The following is a 16,954-nucleotide window of genomic DNA, read 5'->3' on the forward strand; positions in this document are numbered from 1 at the left end:
GACCAAATACTGTTTCGTGTAATCGTCTAATCCGTTTTAGATTGGGCTTTTAAGGCCCAGTATGAGTTGTCTCTTTACTTTTGAAGTAGTAGTGTTTAGGAATTCTTCTCTTCGCTTCAAATCGACGTCTGTGTGAGGTTAAATCGCGTCGCGTTTTCATCTAGCAGTTTTTTTTGGTTCAAACGAACGAGACACACCAGCTAAAGGCCATTTGCGTTAGATCTAAGGAGAGAGCGACGTATACGTGGTTTCAAGCAAATTCTCCACGGGAAGGAGATTAACGAGCAAAGTCGATTTCAGTCTCCTTTGTGGAGTTTTCTCTTCAACGCATCGAGGGTATGGTTTAGCTCAGTTTCGTGATTTCTAGCGTGTTATTCATCGAGTTCCTGTGTGTAATTTGATGATCTCCAATTGTGGTTATTGGAAACGAGTTTGGATTTAGCTTCTGATGGGTTTGTTTTTCAATTGAATCTGGAGATTGATTTTCGTTTAGCTGCTGCACAATTTGGGTCTGTTTTTTTACAAAATTTAAAGCCACACAAGCTTTTTATTTGTCTTGTTCATAATTCTAAGCCACTATATTTGTGTCGGTATCATATAAGTTTTGTGAAATTTAGCTCAGTTTTCTTTGTTGTGATTGGATTCTGCGTCAATCAGGTGGCACGAACCATGGTTATCTAAACTTGGTGGTGATCCACGAAGAGTCATTGTGGGAACAAGAACACAGTGAATCGAATGGACAAGAAAAAGAACCGTGCTGATCCGCTTGCTGCTGGGCGCCAGAAGGTTAGCTTCGTTGTCCTTAAACCTACCTCTTTGGAATTTGGGTAAAGTTGCTTAGTTATCACAAATGTCAGTGAGAAGAGAGAGAGAGAGAGAGAGAGAGAGAGTTTTACCCAACTTGTCTCTACTTGATTACTTGTCCTGCCTAGATTTATATATATATAGATAGAGAAACATTGGATGAAAATGTTTTAATCGCTTAGTTTCGTATCCTCATTTCAGCTTCAACAATTTCGTCAAAAGAAGGCTGACAAAGGCACTGATCAGAAAAAGGACTCCAAAGGCAGTACAAGCCAAGGCAAATCCTCCAAAAAATCTAATAAATCTGAGAAGCATGAGCGTAAACCTGACACTAGTGCTGTCAGTGACGAGGCACAAGCTCCATCCCCTGTGACTGTAGGAGGAGCTACATCTCATGTGAATGTTGCTGAGGAGGTTGTCGATTCTCCACAAACTTCTTCAGATACAAAAGCTCACGAATATGTTTCAGTCCATGGTTCCTCATCAGAGCCTGATGCGCTTCAGCCAGGACACACCACTTCTAATGATGGATCTGAAGCGAGAAAAGAAGTAGTTAATTCTGAAAATGATATCAGTAAATCTTTATCCACTGAAGAAGAGAATGTGAAGTCTATCAACAGTGGAGTGGCTGGCACAGTGGATTCTTTGATATCTGACCCTGCAGATTCTGAGAAGGGAGTTACACATGACGATGCATCTAATGTTGATGGAATCTTTGCTGCTTCTGGAAACATAGCGGAGGGGGAAGGTGTTGAAGTTGAAGGTGGTTCTGGGAATGTGGAAAAGCCGCATCAGCCATCCTCTCTCCAAGAATATATTCCTGATGTTTCCTTGATTCGTGCAAGGGGAGATCAGGTAACTGATGTAGGTTGTTCTCTCCTTCTCTTCATGCTTCTCTCTTCAATCATTTTCTTTATTACCTTTTCTCTGATAAGGGTAAAGAGGTTATGTCTATTGCATGCGACCTTTTGATGTATAATTAAGTTCTCATTTGTTTCTGGGTAGGGGAAATGCAGGAAGAAGACATGGAGCAGTTTTCTGAATTATCTGCAAAGGCAGGCGTGGATAAGATTGCAACTGAAGAAAGGCAAACAAGCTATCCAGCTGTTGTGGATTCATCTGCTTCTCCTTCACACTTTTCAGAGGGATCCTCAGTTGCCTTTGATACAGTTGAACTAGAAGGTATAAATGGTAATTTTAGAAGCCAACAGATTAGAGAAGCTGCAGAGCTTAACGAAGAGAAACCAGAAACATCTATTGATTTTCCTAATAACAGAGATCACGTGCTTTCAGCTGAACCTGAGGAAAGCTCTGTTGCAGAAATGGCCAGTCAGCTGCAATTGCCTGAGAGCGTCAGTATATCTGGAGTTTTGAGCCACGAGGAAACTCGTAAAATTGACACATTGAATTTATCTGCAGAACTTACCTCTGCTCATGTTCATGAAGGCCGCTCAGTCAGCTTCTTACAGCTTATGGATATTGTAAAAGGACTTGGCCAAGATGAATATCAAATTTTGTGCAACGCAAGAGAGGCTGCTTCTAGTACTGAGCCAGGAACAAGTTCGTTGGAGCGACTAAGAGAAGAACTGTTTGTTTCGAGTACCATGGAAGATATACTCCATGTGCAACTCACAGAACAGTCTCATCTACAAATAGAGTTTGATCATCAACATAACCAATTTGTAGCTGAAATATCACAGCTTCGTGCATCATATAGTGCGGTGACAGAGAGAAATGATTCTCTTGCGGAGGAACTATCAGAGTGCCAGTCTAAACTCTATGCTGCTACAAGCTCAAACACGAACCTTGAAAATCAGCTTCTTGCTACAGAAGCACAAGTGGAGGATTTCACTGCTAAGATGAATGAGTTGCAGCTTAGCCTAGAAAAGTCCCTGTTGGATCTATCTGAGACAAAAGAAAAATTCATTAATCTTCAGGTAGAGAATGATACGTTGGTTGCAGTTATATCTTCCATGAATGATGAGAAAAAGGAACTTATTGAAGAAAAAGAATCCAAGAACTATGAGATTAAGCATCTTTCATCTGAGTTATGCAATTGCAAGAACCTGGCGGCCATACTAAAGGCAGAAGTTGAGCAATTTGAAAACACTATTGGTCCATTAACAGATGAGAAGATACATCTTGTGGAGGAAAAATATAGTTTATTGGGTGAGGCCGAAAAGTTACAGGAAGAATTGGCAAATTGTAAGACCGTGGTCACCCTGCAAGAGGTGGAAAACTCAAACATGAAGGAGACGCTTTCTTTACTGACACGCCAGCAGACTATGTTTGAAGAGAACAACATACATCTCAGAGAAGAAAATGAGAAAGCACATCTAGAACTGAGTGCACATCTGATCTCGGAGACTTATTTATTATCCGAGTATTCCAATCTAAAGGAGGGATATACTTTGTTAAATAATAAGCTCTTGAAGTTTCAAGGGGAAAAGGAACATTTGGTTGAGGAAAATGATAAACTTACACAGGAACTTCTTACTCTTCAAGAGCACATGTCAACTGTAGAAGAAGAGCGGACTCATCTAGAAGTTGAGTTAAGAGAAGCAATAGCGCGCCTTGATAAATTGGCTGAAGAAAATACATCTTTAACTAGCAGCATCATGGTAGAAAAAGCAAGAATGGTAGACAATGGTAGCGCAGATGTGTCAGGGTTGATCAATCAGGAAATTTCTGAGAAACTTGGTAGAAGTTCGGAAATCGGGGTTAGTAAACAGAGTGCATCTTTTCTTGAAAATACGCAATATACAAATTTGGAAGAGGTTAGGGAATATACTTCTGAGTTTTCTGCCTTGATGAAGAATCTGGAGAAGGGGGAGAAAATGGTTCAGAACCTTGAAGAGGCAATTAAGCAGATCCTGACCGATTCTTCAGTGAGTAAATCTAGCGATAAAGGTGCCACGCCAGCAGTATCAAAACTGATTCAAGCTTTTGAGTCAAAACGGAAACCAGAAGAACCTGAATCTGAGAATGCACAGTTAACTGATGATCTGTCAGAAGCAGATCAATTTGTTTCTGTTAATGTGCAGATTAGAAATTTGAGAGGTTTGCTTGATCAGTTACTGTTGAATGCTAGGAAGGCTGGCATACAATTCAACCAGTTAAATGATGACAGGACATCGACAAATCAAAGACTCGAGGAGTTAAATGTTGAGTTTGCATCACATCAGGACCACATTAATGTTCTGGAGGCAGATACTATTGAGAGTAAGGTTTCGTTCGAAGCTCTGAAGCATTATTCGTATGAGCTGCAACATAAAAACCATGATCTTGAACTTCTCTGTGATTCATTAAAGCTAAGAAATGATAATATCAGTGTAGAAAACACGGAGCTCAATAAGAAGCTGAATTATTGCTCATTGAGAATTGATGAGCTTGAAATTCAGCTGGAAAACTTACAGCAGAATTTAACTAGCTTTTTGTCCACAATGGAAGAACAGTTAGTGGCCTTGCAGGATGAATCTGAGCGGGCAATGATGGTAGAACATGAATTGACATCATTGATGTCTGAATTTGGTGAAGCAGTTGTGAGGCTTGATGATTGTTTACTCAGATCTGGCACTTCTGGAGCTCATACTGGCTTAGATATGACCAAACGCATATCTGGTTCTGTTGATGTGGCTGTAAACGTGATTGAAGACCTCAAGGAAAAACTAGAAGCAGCTTATGTGAAGCATGAGTCCACCTCAAACAAATATGAGGAATTGAAGCAGAGTTTCAATACTCTGTTTGAGAAGAATGAATTTACAGCTTCTTCAATGCAGAAGGTCTATGCTGATCTGACGAAATTGATTACTGAATCATGTGGGTCAGCGGAGATGACCAGTCTTGAAGTTGAAAATGTAGCTGTCTTTGATCCTTTCAGAGATGGTAGTTTTGAGAATCTGTTGGAGGCTGTGCGAAAAATTCTTTCTGAGAGGCTTGAACTTCAGTCTGTGATTGATAAGCTACAGTCAGACTTGTCGAGTAAATCAAACGATATGGAGGAAATGACGCAGCGAAGCCTTGATTCCACTTCACTTCGAGAGTTAGTTGAGAAGGTTGAGGGTCTTCTGGAACTTGAAAGTGGAGTGATTTTTGAATCTCCTAGTTCACAGGTGGAGTTTCTCGTTTCCCAACTTGTTCAGAAGTTTATAGAGATTGAGGAATTAGCTAATCTCCTCAGAAAACAGTTAGAGGCCAAGGGGAATGAGTTGATGGAGATCGAGGAGAGTTTACTGCACCATAAGACTAAAATAGCTGGTCTCAGGGAAAGTTTAACCCAGGCTGAGGAGTCCCTTGTGGCTGTACGATCTGAGTTACAAGATAAATCTAATGAACTTGAACAATCAGAGCAGAGGTTATTATCGACTCGAGAGAAGCTTAGCATAGCTGTTACTAAAGGAAAAGGTTTGATTGTTCAGCGTGACAATGTCAAGCAGTCGTTGGCCGAAGCCTCTGCTAAACTGCAGAAGTGCTCAGAAGAATTGAATTCGAAGGACGCTAGGCTTGTAGAAGTTGAAAAAAAACTGAAGACCTATATTGAGGCAGGTGAACGTGTGGAAGCATTAGAATCTGAGCTGTCATACATCCGAAACTCAGCTACTGCATTGCGAGAATCGTTTCTTCTGAAAGACTCTCTGCTTCATAGAATTGAAGAAATTTTGGAAGATTTGGATCTCCCAGAGCATTTTCATGCCCGAGATATATTGGAAAAGGTGGAGTGGTTAGCAAGATCAGCTAACGGCAACTCTTCGCGCCCCTCTGGTTGGGATCAGAAGAGTTCTGATGGAGGTGCGGGATTTGTTCTCTCAGAGCCCTGGAGGGAGGATGTACAAACTGGCACAAGTTCTGAGGATGACTTGAGGATCAAGTTTGAGGAGCTCAAAGGAAAGTTTTATGGATTGGCTGAACAGAATGAAATGCTGGAGCAGTCCTTGATGGAAAGGAATACTTTGGTTCAGAGATGGGAAAAACTCCTGGAAAATATTGATATCCCTCCACAGCTACACTCCATGGAAGTGGAAAACAAGATTGAATGGCTTGCAAGTACAATTACAGAGGCTACACATGACCGGGATAATCTCCAACAGAAGATTGATAACCTTGAAGTCTATTGTCAATCAGTAACTACTGATTTGGAAGTCTCACAAAAGCAAGTAGGTGATGTCGAGGGAAATCTTCAATCATGTGTTAGTGAGAGGGTGAATCTTTCTGAAAGGCTGGAAAGTTTGATTGGTGATCATGAGAGTCTTTCTGCAAGGGGCATTCACCTTGAAGTTGAGAATGAGAAACTGCAGAATCAAGTGAAAGATTTGCATGAAAAATTGGTTGAGAAACTTGGGAATGAAGAACATTTTCAGACTATTGAAGGAGACTTGTTAAGTTTGAGGTACATGATTGATGATGTTATACAGGAAGATGGCTTGCAAGATTTGGCTTTAGCAAGTAATTCTGAGAACTTGGATGGAGTGCTGAGAAAGCTGATAGACTATTATAAGAATTTGGTGAAATCTAGTTTGCCAGGTGAAACCGATGACAACGTCTGTGAAACTCGTCCATCAGATGCTGATGTTAGAAGCGGAGAGTCATTGGGTGCACATGGAGCAACTTCTCATGGGCAACATTTTGAATTGTCTGATTCTAATGTAGTTGAAGCAACAAGTAGAGACATAGCAGTCGTAGAGACACCTGATGTAGCTTCCCTAACAAAAGATCTGGATCAGGCACTGCATGTTCAAAAGCTGACAAGGGAAGAAAGAGATTTGTACATGGCAAAACAACAATCCTTGGTTGCGGAAAATGAGGCACTTGATAAGAAAATAATAGAACTGCAGGAGTTTCTTAAACAAGAAGAGCAGAAGTCAGCTTCTGTAAGGGAGAAGTTAAATGTAGCTGTTAGGAAAGGGAAGGCTTTGGTCCAGCAAAGGGATAGCCTGAAGCAAACTATTGAAGAGGTGAACGCTGAGCTTGGTCGCCTGAAATCAGAGATTATCAAAAGAGATGAAAAGCTCTTGGAAAATGAAAAGAAATTTAGGGAGTTGGAATCTTATTCTGTGAGGGTAGAATCCCTAGAGTCTGAGTGCCAATTGTTGAAAATTCATTCGCAAGAAACAGAATATCTTTTACAGGAAAGAAGTGGTAATTTGAGCATGACGTTGAATGCGTTAAATAGCATTGATATTGGTGATGAAGGTGACATAAATGATCCAGTCATGAAGCTTCAACGAATCTCCCAACTGTTTCAAACAATGAGTACAACCGTGACTTCTGCTGAGCAGGAGTCGAGAAAATCTAGAAGAGCAGCTGAGTTGCTACTTGCTGAGTTGAACGAAGTTCAGGAGACAAACGATAGTCTGCAAGAGGATCTATCAAAATTTACATATGAAATCCAGCAACTTTCCAGAGAGAAGGATGCAGCGGAGGCTGCAAAGGTTGAAGCCATATCTCGTTTTGAAAATTTATCAGCAGTCAGCAACGAAGAAAAGAATAAGCTATATGCTCAACTGCTATCATGTGGAACCAGTGTGAACTCTCTAAGGAAAATACTCGCAGGTACCAACAGTTGCCTAGCTGATATTTTCATCATGGATATGGAGTTTCTGCATCATCTGAAGGCAAATATGGAATTATGTGCGAAGAAAACTGGAACTGATTTGTCTGGCTTGCCTCAACTCAGTACAGAGAATCTGGTAGACAAGGTATTTAAATAATTTTAACAGCTTATTATGGTATATATACTTTCAAGGTTTTTCTGCCTCTGACTATTTTCTGAATATTGTTTTTCCTATTTCTGCGTAGGAAATCTTTGCACGCTTGAGTGCTGCTTGGTCTAACATTAACTTGCATGAGACATCAAGTGGTGGAAACATAGCCGAAATTTGTGGTTCTCTCTCCCAAAACCTTGATCAATTTGTGGTTGGTGTTAGCCATCTCGAAGAGAAAGTAAGCAAGCACTTGGCCACATGGCACGACCAGATCAATATTGTATCCAACAGTATCGACACCTTTTTCAAGTCAATTGGAACAGGAACGGACTCTGAAGTTGCCGCTCTTGGTGAAAGAATTGCCTTGCTTCATGGAGCATGTTCTAGCGTGTTGGTGGAAATTGAAAGGCGTAAAGCTGAACTTGTTGGAAATGACGATTTTAATATGAGTCTCCACCAAGTAGATGAGGACTTTTCGTCTATGGAATCTGTCAGGTCCATGGTAAATAGGCTATCGTCAGCTGTTAAGGAGCTTGTTGTAGCGAACGCTGAGACTCTGGAGAGAAATGAAAAGGAGATGAAGGTAATCATCGCCAATTTGCAAAGGGAGTTACACGAAAAGGACATCCAAAATAATAGGACGTGCAATGAACTTGTGGGTCAAGTTAAGGAAGCCCAGGCTGGTGCAAAAATCTTTGCGGAAGATCTTCAATCTGCAAGTGCCCGGATGCGTGATATGCAAGACCAGCTGGGTATTTTGGTTCGGGAACGGGATTCTATGAAGGAGAGAGTAAAAGAGCTGCTAGCAGGGCAGGCGTCACACTCAGAATTACAGGAGAAGGTCACATCTCTTAGTGATCTACTAGCTGCGAAAGACCTAGGTCAGTTTTTCTCTTTTACCCTTTTGTTTTTGCACCGCCACATATATAGCTGATACCTAATTGCTTCCTGCAGAAATTGAGGCCTTAATGCAAGCGCTTGACGAGGAAGAGTCTCAGATGGAGGATCTGAAACTCAGAGTTACAGAATTAGAACAGGAAGTGCAACAGAAGAACCTAGACTTGCAGAAAGCTGAAGCTTCTCGTGGGAAGATTTCCAAAAAGCTATCAATTACTGTGGATAAATTCGATGAGCTCCATCACCTCTCTGAAAATCTTCTTGCTGAAATCGAGAAACTTCAACAGCAAGTGCAAGATCGGGATACAGAGGTTTCTTTCTTAAGACAAGAAGTCACTAGGTGCACCAATGAGGCTCTTGCTGCTTCTCAGATGGGCACTAAGAGAGATTCAGAAGAGATCCAAACTGTACTGTCTTGGTTCGACACGATAGCTTCACTACTTGGTATAGAAGATTCGCTGTCCACTGATGCTGACAGTCATATAAACCACTACATGGAGACATTTGAGAAAAGGATAGCGTCTATGCTATCTGAAATAGACGAATTACGGTTGGTTGGACAAAGCAAGGACGTTTTGCTTGAAGGCGAGAGGAGTAGAGTGGCTGAGCTCAGACAGAAAGAAGCAACTCTTGAGAAATTCTTACTTGAGAAAGAATCCCAACAAGACATTTCAACAAGCTCGACGTCAGAGATCGTTGAAGTGGAACCTCTGGTAAGCTTTGAGCTTGTTAAATAGTTACACCATTCCAGATGCCTCAAGATGATAAATTTTTAATTGTGGATTTTTTTTTGTTGGATATCACAGATAAACAAGTGGACAAAAACATCGATTCCATCACAAGTCCGGAGTTTGCGTAAGGGAAATATGGATCAAGTCGCCATTAGTATAGATGCAGATCAAACTGATCAAAGCGGTAGCTTAGAAGAAGATGATGATAAAGGTAATTAAACTTGTCTCTGAATATTTAGTACTTTTAACAACATTTCTTAGTAACATTCCCATTTGTATTTTTTCTGTTTTTTAGCTCATGGTTTCAGATCACTCTCTACGTCAAGAATCATTCCTAGATTCACAAGACCCATCACTAACATGGTCGATGGTTTATGGTCAGACTCTTTTCATCCATGGATCTCGTTCAGTGTAAAGTTCTTTAATTATGATCTAACAAAAAACGACCCTTTTATTTGGTTTCTGAACTTTTCAGGGTCTCTTGTGATCGGACGCTCATGAGACAACCTGCTTTACGGTTAGGGATCATGCTATACTGGGCGATATTGCATGCTCTTTTGGCTGCTTTCGTGGTCTAACCAAACTTCCAATTTCGTAAGCTCATTACTGACTTTTTTTTTTTTAATCCCAAAACAAGTTGCAAAGAGTAGCTTGATTTGCTAAGCTTTTAAGACGTGTTTTAATCGTATATTTGCAGCTGGTTTCTCGTTATAGCATGCATGGGCTCATCAAAGTGGTGATGTGTTGTCGTCTCCAACACTAATTTTTTTTTTTTTTTTTTTTTTTTTTTTTTGTCTTTGTCTTTGTTTTTAATTCATTGTTTAGCTTATATTAACCAAGCAAACTGTGGTTTCAGCATTTTTATTGATCCGAATCACAAACTGCTTGGGTTTTCAAACGAATAAGAAAGAAAGTTTATTTAGTAGCTGTGGAATGAAAGTGTGATTTAACTAGAGAGACTTGAAGTTCTATTATTTTTCTTTTTCCCTATTCTGCTATTCATTATTTTCAGAAATACAAAGCAAAATACGTGAAATGATCACATTTAAGTATTTAACAAACTATACAGAGAAAAAATAAATATCACCGACACTAACATATTATTGAAAAAAGGCATGAAAAGGCTACTTTTAAGCCCAATAAATAGGCCCAAATTGTATATTTACTAAATTTTGTTAACGCGCTTACAAAACCCTTTGGAAAGTATTTCATCAAATTTCAGATTCAGAAACCCTAATTTCTTCACAAAGCAAAACACAGAAAAAGCCATTCTTTTTGCCCCTTGAGTGCTTTCAGCTCTTCCCACAAGGTAGGTCGCAACCAAGTTTCTTTATCTCCTTCTCACTCTTAATTGTGGTAACGTTGATCCGATCTGTTCAAATTTGATCGGGTCACTTGGTGGATCTAGTGACTCTGTATTTTTTCTCGATGAATTCAAATCCTTTCGAATGTCTTACTAGAAAAGATTTAGAATTCCTTTATGTTGACCTTGGTTTATTGTGCCATTGACAGGTTACAGAAGTAATGTCACGTGTGTACGTCGGAAATTTGGACCCGCGAGTTACTGAGCGTGAACTTGAGGATGAGTTCCGTGCCTTTGGAGTTGTCAGGAGGTAAGAATCAATCCAATCAATCAGTTCGCGCTACAATTTTGTCACTTTTGAAGTTAAAAGTATCCAATTTTGCATCTCTCTAATGTTCATATGTAATGTGCAGTGTTTGGGTTGCCCGTAGACCACCTGGTTACGCTTTTCTAGATTTCGAAGATCCTAGGGATGCCCGTGATGCTATCCGTGCTTTAGATGGTAATGATGCATTCATATTCTTTCTATTTTGCTTTGTTCTCTTAGAAGTTGATGTTTTGATTGGGATTGGAAAATAAGTTTGGTGGAATCTTTTAAAGGAGAGAAATTTGAGGTTTGCAATTACTTTTGACTTGAAACTTCACAATTTGACATGGATATTGTGATAACGGATAGGCAAGAATGGCTGGAGGGTTGAACAGTCTCACAATCGAGGTGAGCGTGGTGGCGGCGGTCGTGGTGGTGACCGTGGAGGTGGTGGCGGCGGCCGTGGTGGTCGTGGTGGCTCTGATTTGAAATGCTATGAATGCGGTGAGACTGGTCATTTCGCACGTGAATGCCGTAACCGTGGTGGAACTGGAAGGCGTCGCAGCAAGAGCCGTAGTCGCACTCCTCCAAGATACAGAAGGAGCCCAAGCTATGGACGGAGGTCAGTGATGCTTTTTATTTTGTTACCTTAGTACCTTATTTTGAACGGATTAAGTAACCTTGCCTTTTTCTGGTTTTAGGAGTTACAGCCCTCGTGCAAGATCTCCCCCTCCTCCAAGGCGCCGCAGTCCTTCTCCTCCTCCTGCCCGTGGCCGCAGCTACAGTAGATCACCACCTCCATACAGAGCGCGTGAGGAAGTGCCATATGCTAATGGGTAAATTTCTTTTTCCCAAGTCTCTATATCATTATCAGTGTTTAGGTTTTGGTTATAGTTCTTAGAGATAAACATTTACATTTTCTTCAGATGCTAATTCAACATCTGTTCTTGTTTCTTCAGAAATGGACTGAAAGAAAGACGCAGAAGCAGGAGCTGAGTGAGTGATTTTGCAAGAAAACGAGTGTGTGGGAGGATACTTTGGAAGAGAAGAAGAGAGGGACTAAGGGAAGTTACTATCATCTATGAATTTCAGTAAGAGAACATGTTTTAGGTCTGCTGGGTTGGATAAAGCTTGCTACTTTTGCTTTTGGATATGAAACGTACGTAGTTGTGTATCTACCAATAGGTAAAAGAACACTTGATTCGTACCCTAGTTTCTTAAAGACATAATGTTTGATTGGAAATTCTGCTAAATGCCTAAGCGTTTCTTGTCTTTTTCCACCGTGTCGAGGTTTCTTCGGGTCTACTACTACTACTACTGCTTCATTGCTTATCTACTTGCTTCTCTACTCTTCTCATATGAAGCATCTTCCTTAGTTTCTTGGCCTACTTCATTGTTTATCTGCTTGCTTCTCTACTCTTCTGCTATGAATCATCTGCATTTAGTTGCTCGGCCTGGTATGGGAAAAGTTAAACCACGGTTGTGGATCCCTAACATCATCTTCATTTAGTTGCTCGGCCTGCTTCATTGTTTATCTACTTGCTTCTCTACTCTTCTGCTATGAATCATCTTCGTTTAGTTACTCGGCCTGCTATGGGAAAAGTTAACTACGGTTGTGGATCCCTACATGGCTTGCTTCTACTTCATCTTCGACCCTAGAGATGCGCTATTGTTTGAAAACTTCATCAGCTTTGAGGTTACCTTCTTTGCATGAACTTGAGCTGCATCACTCAGAAGCACCTCTTGTGTGGTCTGAATGTTGTGCATTAGGTTTAGCATAATTGTAGCTATGTGATAGTGTTTAGTATGCACATTCTTGTCCTTGGATAGATTTTTGTGCATTTCACGGTTTATATAGGCAAGTCAAGAATTTGTAAATGCGTATCAGTTGCTACCATTTGGTACTTGTGTTCATTTCACTTAAGCATAGTTGTGAAATTGTTCACTTTTATGAAGGTGAAGCAAAGTAATTGCCTAAGAGGAAGATTGAATACATAATCTGATTTGCTCTTATTCACGTAACAACTAGCTATGGTTTCGTTTCAGCAACTATAAATCCCAAATTAAGTGAAAAAATAAAAGTATACTTGCGAAGTAGACATGGAGACGTTGTTTTGGCATGACAACAATTAAAAGCCTAGAAAAGCAAGAGAGACAAGATCATGATCCTAGTTCGGTCCCAGAATCATCAACAAACCCACCAAATTAAAATCTGTTTGGTCCCATTCTTCACTTACACATCATTGAATTGATTGTTATGTGACGTAAACCTCTCTGACCTCTGCTTTTTTTCTGCAATTATGCTTCTCCTCATTCCACTTCCTCTGCCGACACTTTTTTTGCTCCACGTTTCTTCACTTTTCACCGACACTAAGTTGAGAATGTCCTAAGATCCTCAGAGAATACAATAAATATTGGTCTTTCTCTTGTTTCAGTTTAGTCAGAAAACTGGTTCTTGTTAGTTATTTACAGTTACAATCTCTTTCCACAAAGGTTGGACTTTAAATTACATAAATTCTCTGCAGTGATTTGACATGATCCTTGAAATTAGTTCAAGACAGAAGCTCTTTTAACTGCCAACAACATGTTCCAACTTTACAGATATTGTATACATGTATGAATCTCTGGCTCACACTCTATCCCTAACAATGGAGGAATCAAACCAACATAACAAACAAACAAACGAAACGGAAAATCAATTAATGCCTACCACTATGGTTCCAACAATCTCATTACAGAGGATACCACTGAACATAGAGGAAGTGGAAATTCAAACTCACTGATTTATTGACCCGAGTTATGAATCTTCTTTTGTTCTTCTCAGCTCATCTGCTCGCCTATGAGATCGAGACCCACAAGAAGAAAGGTAACACCTTGGAATAACAGGAAGTAGAAATGCACTCCTTGTGCTGCCAAGAGACTCCTAAGCGCTGCAGTGAGCAAAAGAAAGGCCAATGCGAGCTCTTTGTGGTATATCTTGTTGGTTTTCTTGACAGGTTTCTTTGAAACCGCTTGTTTCTGTTCTTCAAGTTGGCTCAGCTCCAAAAGTTCGCTGTCGGAAACTCCCCTAAGCAATTGACTTTTCTTGGTTGGTGTCTCTTTCTCGGTGATAGATAAAAGATCTGACTCTGATGATCTTCCAGCTTTCTTTGTGACAATCCACTCGTAAGAGCTACCCAATTGGAATAATCCGGACACCATCGCATTGAACTTGGTGACAGACATTGTGTTCTCGAATAAGAGATAAGGAACGATGAAAGGAAACGATTTTGGAGATGGAAGAAGGTTGAGGAAAGACATGAAAACTGGTATGTAGCAGATGACCCAAACAGGGAGCTCAGCTTCTGGAACAAACATGGTGAGTGGAAGGATTATGCAGAACAAAGTGAAGGAGTAGAAAGGAAGTATGAGTTTCCTAAGAAGAAAGAAGAGAAGTATCAGATTCGCCTTCTTCCATATCGCTATCTGCAAGAGTAACCAATGAGAACCAGAAGAAGTCATTAACATGATGATTAGCAAACATTTGAACTAAAAGAAGAAAAAAGCTGCACACTACCTTAGAGGTCAAGATTGAACCAAGACACAAGCGGAAAAGCTGCATAGGTCCCGAATGCCAACGGTGTTGCTGCTTCTTATATGCCTCGTAGGACTCAGGAACTTCGCAAAGGACCTATAGATTTGTTTCTATCCAGTTTAATTCATTTTGTTACATAAATAAGGCTTTTTTTAGAAACAATCGATAAAAAGTAGTACCTTGACGTCATTAAGATATATGAACTTCCATCCATGAAGATGAGCGCGGACTGCTATGTCCATATCCTCCACAGTAGTCCTTTCAAGCCAACCACCAGATTCCTCAAGGGCTTTGATTCTCCATACTCCAGCTGTTCCATTGAAACCAAAGAAGTTCAAGAACACGCCGTTCACTTGCTGCTCCACCTCAAAGTGAAAACACAGATTGATGTTCTGAAGACGGGTCAACAAGTTCTCGTCTTTGTTCACAAATGTCCATCTAGCTTGAACTAGACCTAACTCTGGGTTATCCTGAAGATTAAATCACATTTTTAACATGTTAGCAATCTCTCTCTCCACTTTTCAATGATAGAAAATTGAAACCAATGTTAATACCAACCTTGAAATGTGGAACTGTTAGTTTAAGGAAATCCGGAGTAGGCTGGAAATCGGCATCAAAGATTGCGACATACTCGTATGCTTCAACGTAATCACAGCTCATTGCTGATTTGAGGTTACCAGCTTTATATCCAGTTCTAACCAAGCGATGCCTGTAGATTATGTTGACTCCCTTTTGGCTCCATTTGGCAACCTCAGCTTTAATTAACTGTTGGATGCTTTCATCATTCGAATCATCGAGAACCTGAACCAGTATTCGATCTTTCGGCCAGTCAAGTTGACACACGGCAGATATAGATTGTTCATACACCTGAACAAGAAGAAGACTAAAGCTCATTACACTGATACCAAAAAGGTTATATAAAGCAGGAGAAAGATGAATACTTTCTTGGATATACCAAAGTTGAATGAGCATACCTCTCTCTCATTGCACATTGGAATCTGAACAAGAACCATTGGATACTCAGATCCAGATCCCTCAGCATCATCATTACGGAAAGGTTCCTCATCAAATCTCGGCTTAATTTTCTTATACTTGATCCAAAAACAACCCAAGCAAAGTACCAAACGATCTACTGACTGTATAAGGAACAGCACAATACAAAACTTGGAGAGAGCTTTGATGGGAGGAGCAATATAATCAGCTCTAAGGGTTAACCAACCAACATACACAAGATGAAACAGGCTCTGGATCTCAAGTGTGCTAGTGGGGATGTGAAGACTAGGGCTTTGAAAGTAATGCCATCCTCTAAAATAAGCAACAATCTCAAAGCCGAGAATCACTAAGGAAACAGCTAAGAAGAGCTTAATGGCAGTGAAAAGCCATCTGTCTCTGCCTAATTTCTCAGAGCCAAGTGGGTGAGTGAAACTAAGCCGTTTCTTGATGGCACCAAGGAGAGACCAAAAGACAGTGGCGAGCCAAGTGAGACATCCAACAGCTCTATGAGCTTTGAGAAGCAAAACCCAAGTGACTTGCTTAGCGTTCTTGCCTCTGCTCTTCTCCACTGGTCTAAAAGCCGAATCTGGACCGTCGATTTCAACTACAGAGTAATTAGGATTCTCCATTTTCACCACAACTGGTGTTCCTTTCCTCGTGTCTTTCGCCCACCAATCTGAAAAATCCAACCTTGGAGCCATCTTTTGCCTCTAAAATCTCCTCTGAGAAGTAGAGAAATCGAAAACCCTAGCTGAAATTTCTAAATGTGGTAAGAAGGATCCCAAAATAAACACCCAAATCTCAAAGTGTGAGATTTCAAACACAACCCATTTTCAGGAAAACAAAAAGGTAGAAACTTTGAGTGAAAGGAGTGAGCTTTCTCTACTAATAATGGAAGAGAAAGAGATTAATCTAACACCCAGATCCCAGAAATCTGAAATCTAGAGACCCATTTTGTTTTTTATTATATTCTAAAAAACCAGACAAAGAAGCATCCACAGCTCAAGGCTCATTTATAGTGGACCTCTTTTTTTAGAGAATGACAGAGAGAAGGATGGGTTGGTGAGAGAGTGTAGTGACTCAGAGAGAGAAGCAAAGGCAGAGGAAGAGGAAGAAAGGTATCATCAGTGAGAGAAGTTGTAAAAGATGTGTCACTTGCACTTTCATGTGTGTGTTACTCTTTCAGCTACTTATTTGATTGCTTCAGCATGCAAAATTCATCCCCTTTTTATTATCACTCTTTGTAATCTTTCACAAGCACTTGTCATGTCATGGATCTTCATTACAAATATTTGTATTTTCTTAAAAAAAACAAATTTGTTATATATTCAAAAGAAAGAAAATTGAGGAAAATCCATTGATGGATGGGGACCATATGGGTTGTTTGGCAATTTGAGGTGAAGACAAATTCAAATTTGTATTTGTGACCAACTATGTACTAGTTACATTGGAACATGTTTATAAGAAAAGATACTACCAAATCGGTTTCAAGTGAATCACTCTATTTTGCTATCACCGCTTCTCCTACGTGCTCCCCATGTCATGTTCCATGTTTTTTCCAAATTATATATTTTATACATTTAGTCAAATTCTCTTTGTAGTCCATTCATATTTGTTAAAAATACTATATTAACATGAGTTAAA

General features: G+C 40.1%; 3 protein-coding genes across 10 annotated transcripts; 2 read left to right on the forward strand and 1 right to left on the reverse strand.

Annotated features, from left to right (window-relative positions):
* Nucleotides 1-60: 60 nt before the first annotated feature.
* Nucleotides 61-10,155, forward strand: AT4G31570 (nucleoporin). Of its 7 annotated transcripts, NM_001342095.1 has the most exons (11): nucleotides 88-336; nucleotides 658-786; nucleotides 1,006-1,672; nucleotides 1,810-1,986; nucleotides 2,098-7,499; nucleotides 7,600-8,386; nucleotides 8,460-9,115; nucleotides 9,209-9,344; nucleotides 9,429-9,510; nucleotides 9,609-9,727; nucleotides 9,831-10,086. In NM_001342095.1, the coding sequence occupies exons 2-10, from the start codon at nucleotides 736-738 to the stop codon at nucleotides 9,709-9,711; spliced, it is 8,061 nt and encodes a 2,686-aa protein (NP_001329593.1). In that variant the 5' UTR covers nucleotides 88-336; nucleotides 658-735; the 3' UTR covers nucleotides 9,712-9,727; nucleotides 9,831-10,086. The 7 variants fall into 7 exon arrangements, with proteins under 7 accessions (NP_001329594.1, NP_001329593.1, NP_001329591.1 ...); NM_001342094.1 differs by having other exon boundaries at nucleotides 61-336; nucleotides 1,810-7,499; nucleotides 9,831-10,155; NM_001342096.1 differs by having other exon boundaries at nucleotides 102-336; nucleotides 1,006-1,668; nucleotides 1,821-7,499; nucleotides 9,831-10,150.
* A 63-nt stretch (nucleotides 10,156-10,218) lies between these two features.
* RSZ22 (serine/arginine-rich 22) lies at nucleotides 10,219-12,710 on the forward strand. 2 transcript variants are annotated; one of them, NM_119307.4, is made up of 6 exons: nucleotides 10,219-10,442; nucleotides 10,646-10,746; nucleotides 10,850-10,938; nucleotides 11,113-11,365; nucleotides 11,445-11,579; nucleotides 11,703-12,710. In NM_119307.4, the coding sequence occupies exons 2-6, from the start codon at nucleotides 10,658-10,660 to the stop codon at nucleotides 11,737-11,739; spliced, it is 603 nt and encodes a 200-aa protein (NP_194886.1). In that variant the 5' UTR covers nucleotides 10,219-10,442; nucleotides 10,646-10,657; the 3' UTR covers nucleotides 11,740-12,710. The 2 variants fall into 2 exon arrangements, with proteins under 2 accessions (NP_194886.1, NP_001078474.1); NM_001085005.1 differs by having other exon boundaries at nucleotides 10,377-10,446; nucleotides 11,703-12,022.
* A 470-nt stretch (nucleotides 12,711-13,180) lies between these two features.
* Nucleotides 13,181-16,662, reverse strand: CSLC5 (Cellulose-synthase-like C5). The gene is made up of 5 exons (NM_119308.3): nucleotides 15,292-16,662; nucleotides 14,876-15,184; nucleotides 14,497-14,787; nucleotides 14,300-14,413; nucleotides 13,181-14,208 (listed from the first exon to the last, which is right to left on the reverse strand). The coding sequence occupies exons 1-5, from the start codon at nucleotides 16,009-16,011 to the stop codon at nucleotides 13,564-13,566; spliced, it is 2,079 nt and encodes a 692-aa protein (NP_194887.1). The 5' UTR covers nucleotides 16,012-16,662; the 3' UTR covers nucleotides 13,181-13,563.
* Nucleotides 16,663-16,954: the final 292 nt, after the last annotated feature.

Source organism: Arabidopsis thaliana, chromosome 4 (assembly GCF_000001735.4).
Source record: "Arabidopsis thaliana chromosome 4, partial sequence".
NCBI classification, from domain to species: Eukaryota; Viridiplantae; Streptophyta; class Magnoliopsida; order Brassicales; family Brassicaceae; genus Arabidopsis; species Arabidopsis thaliana.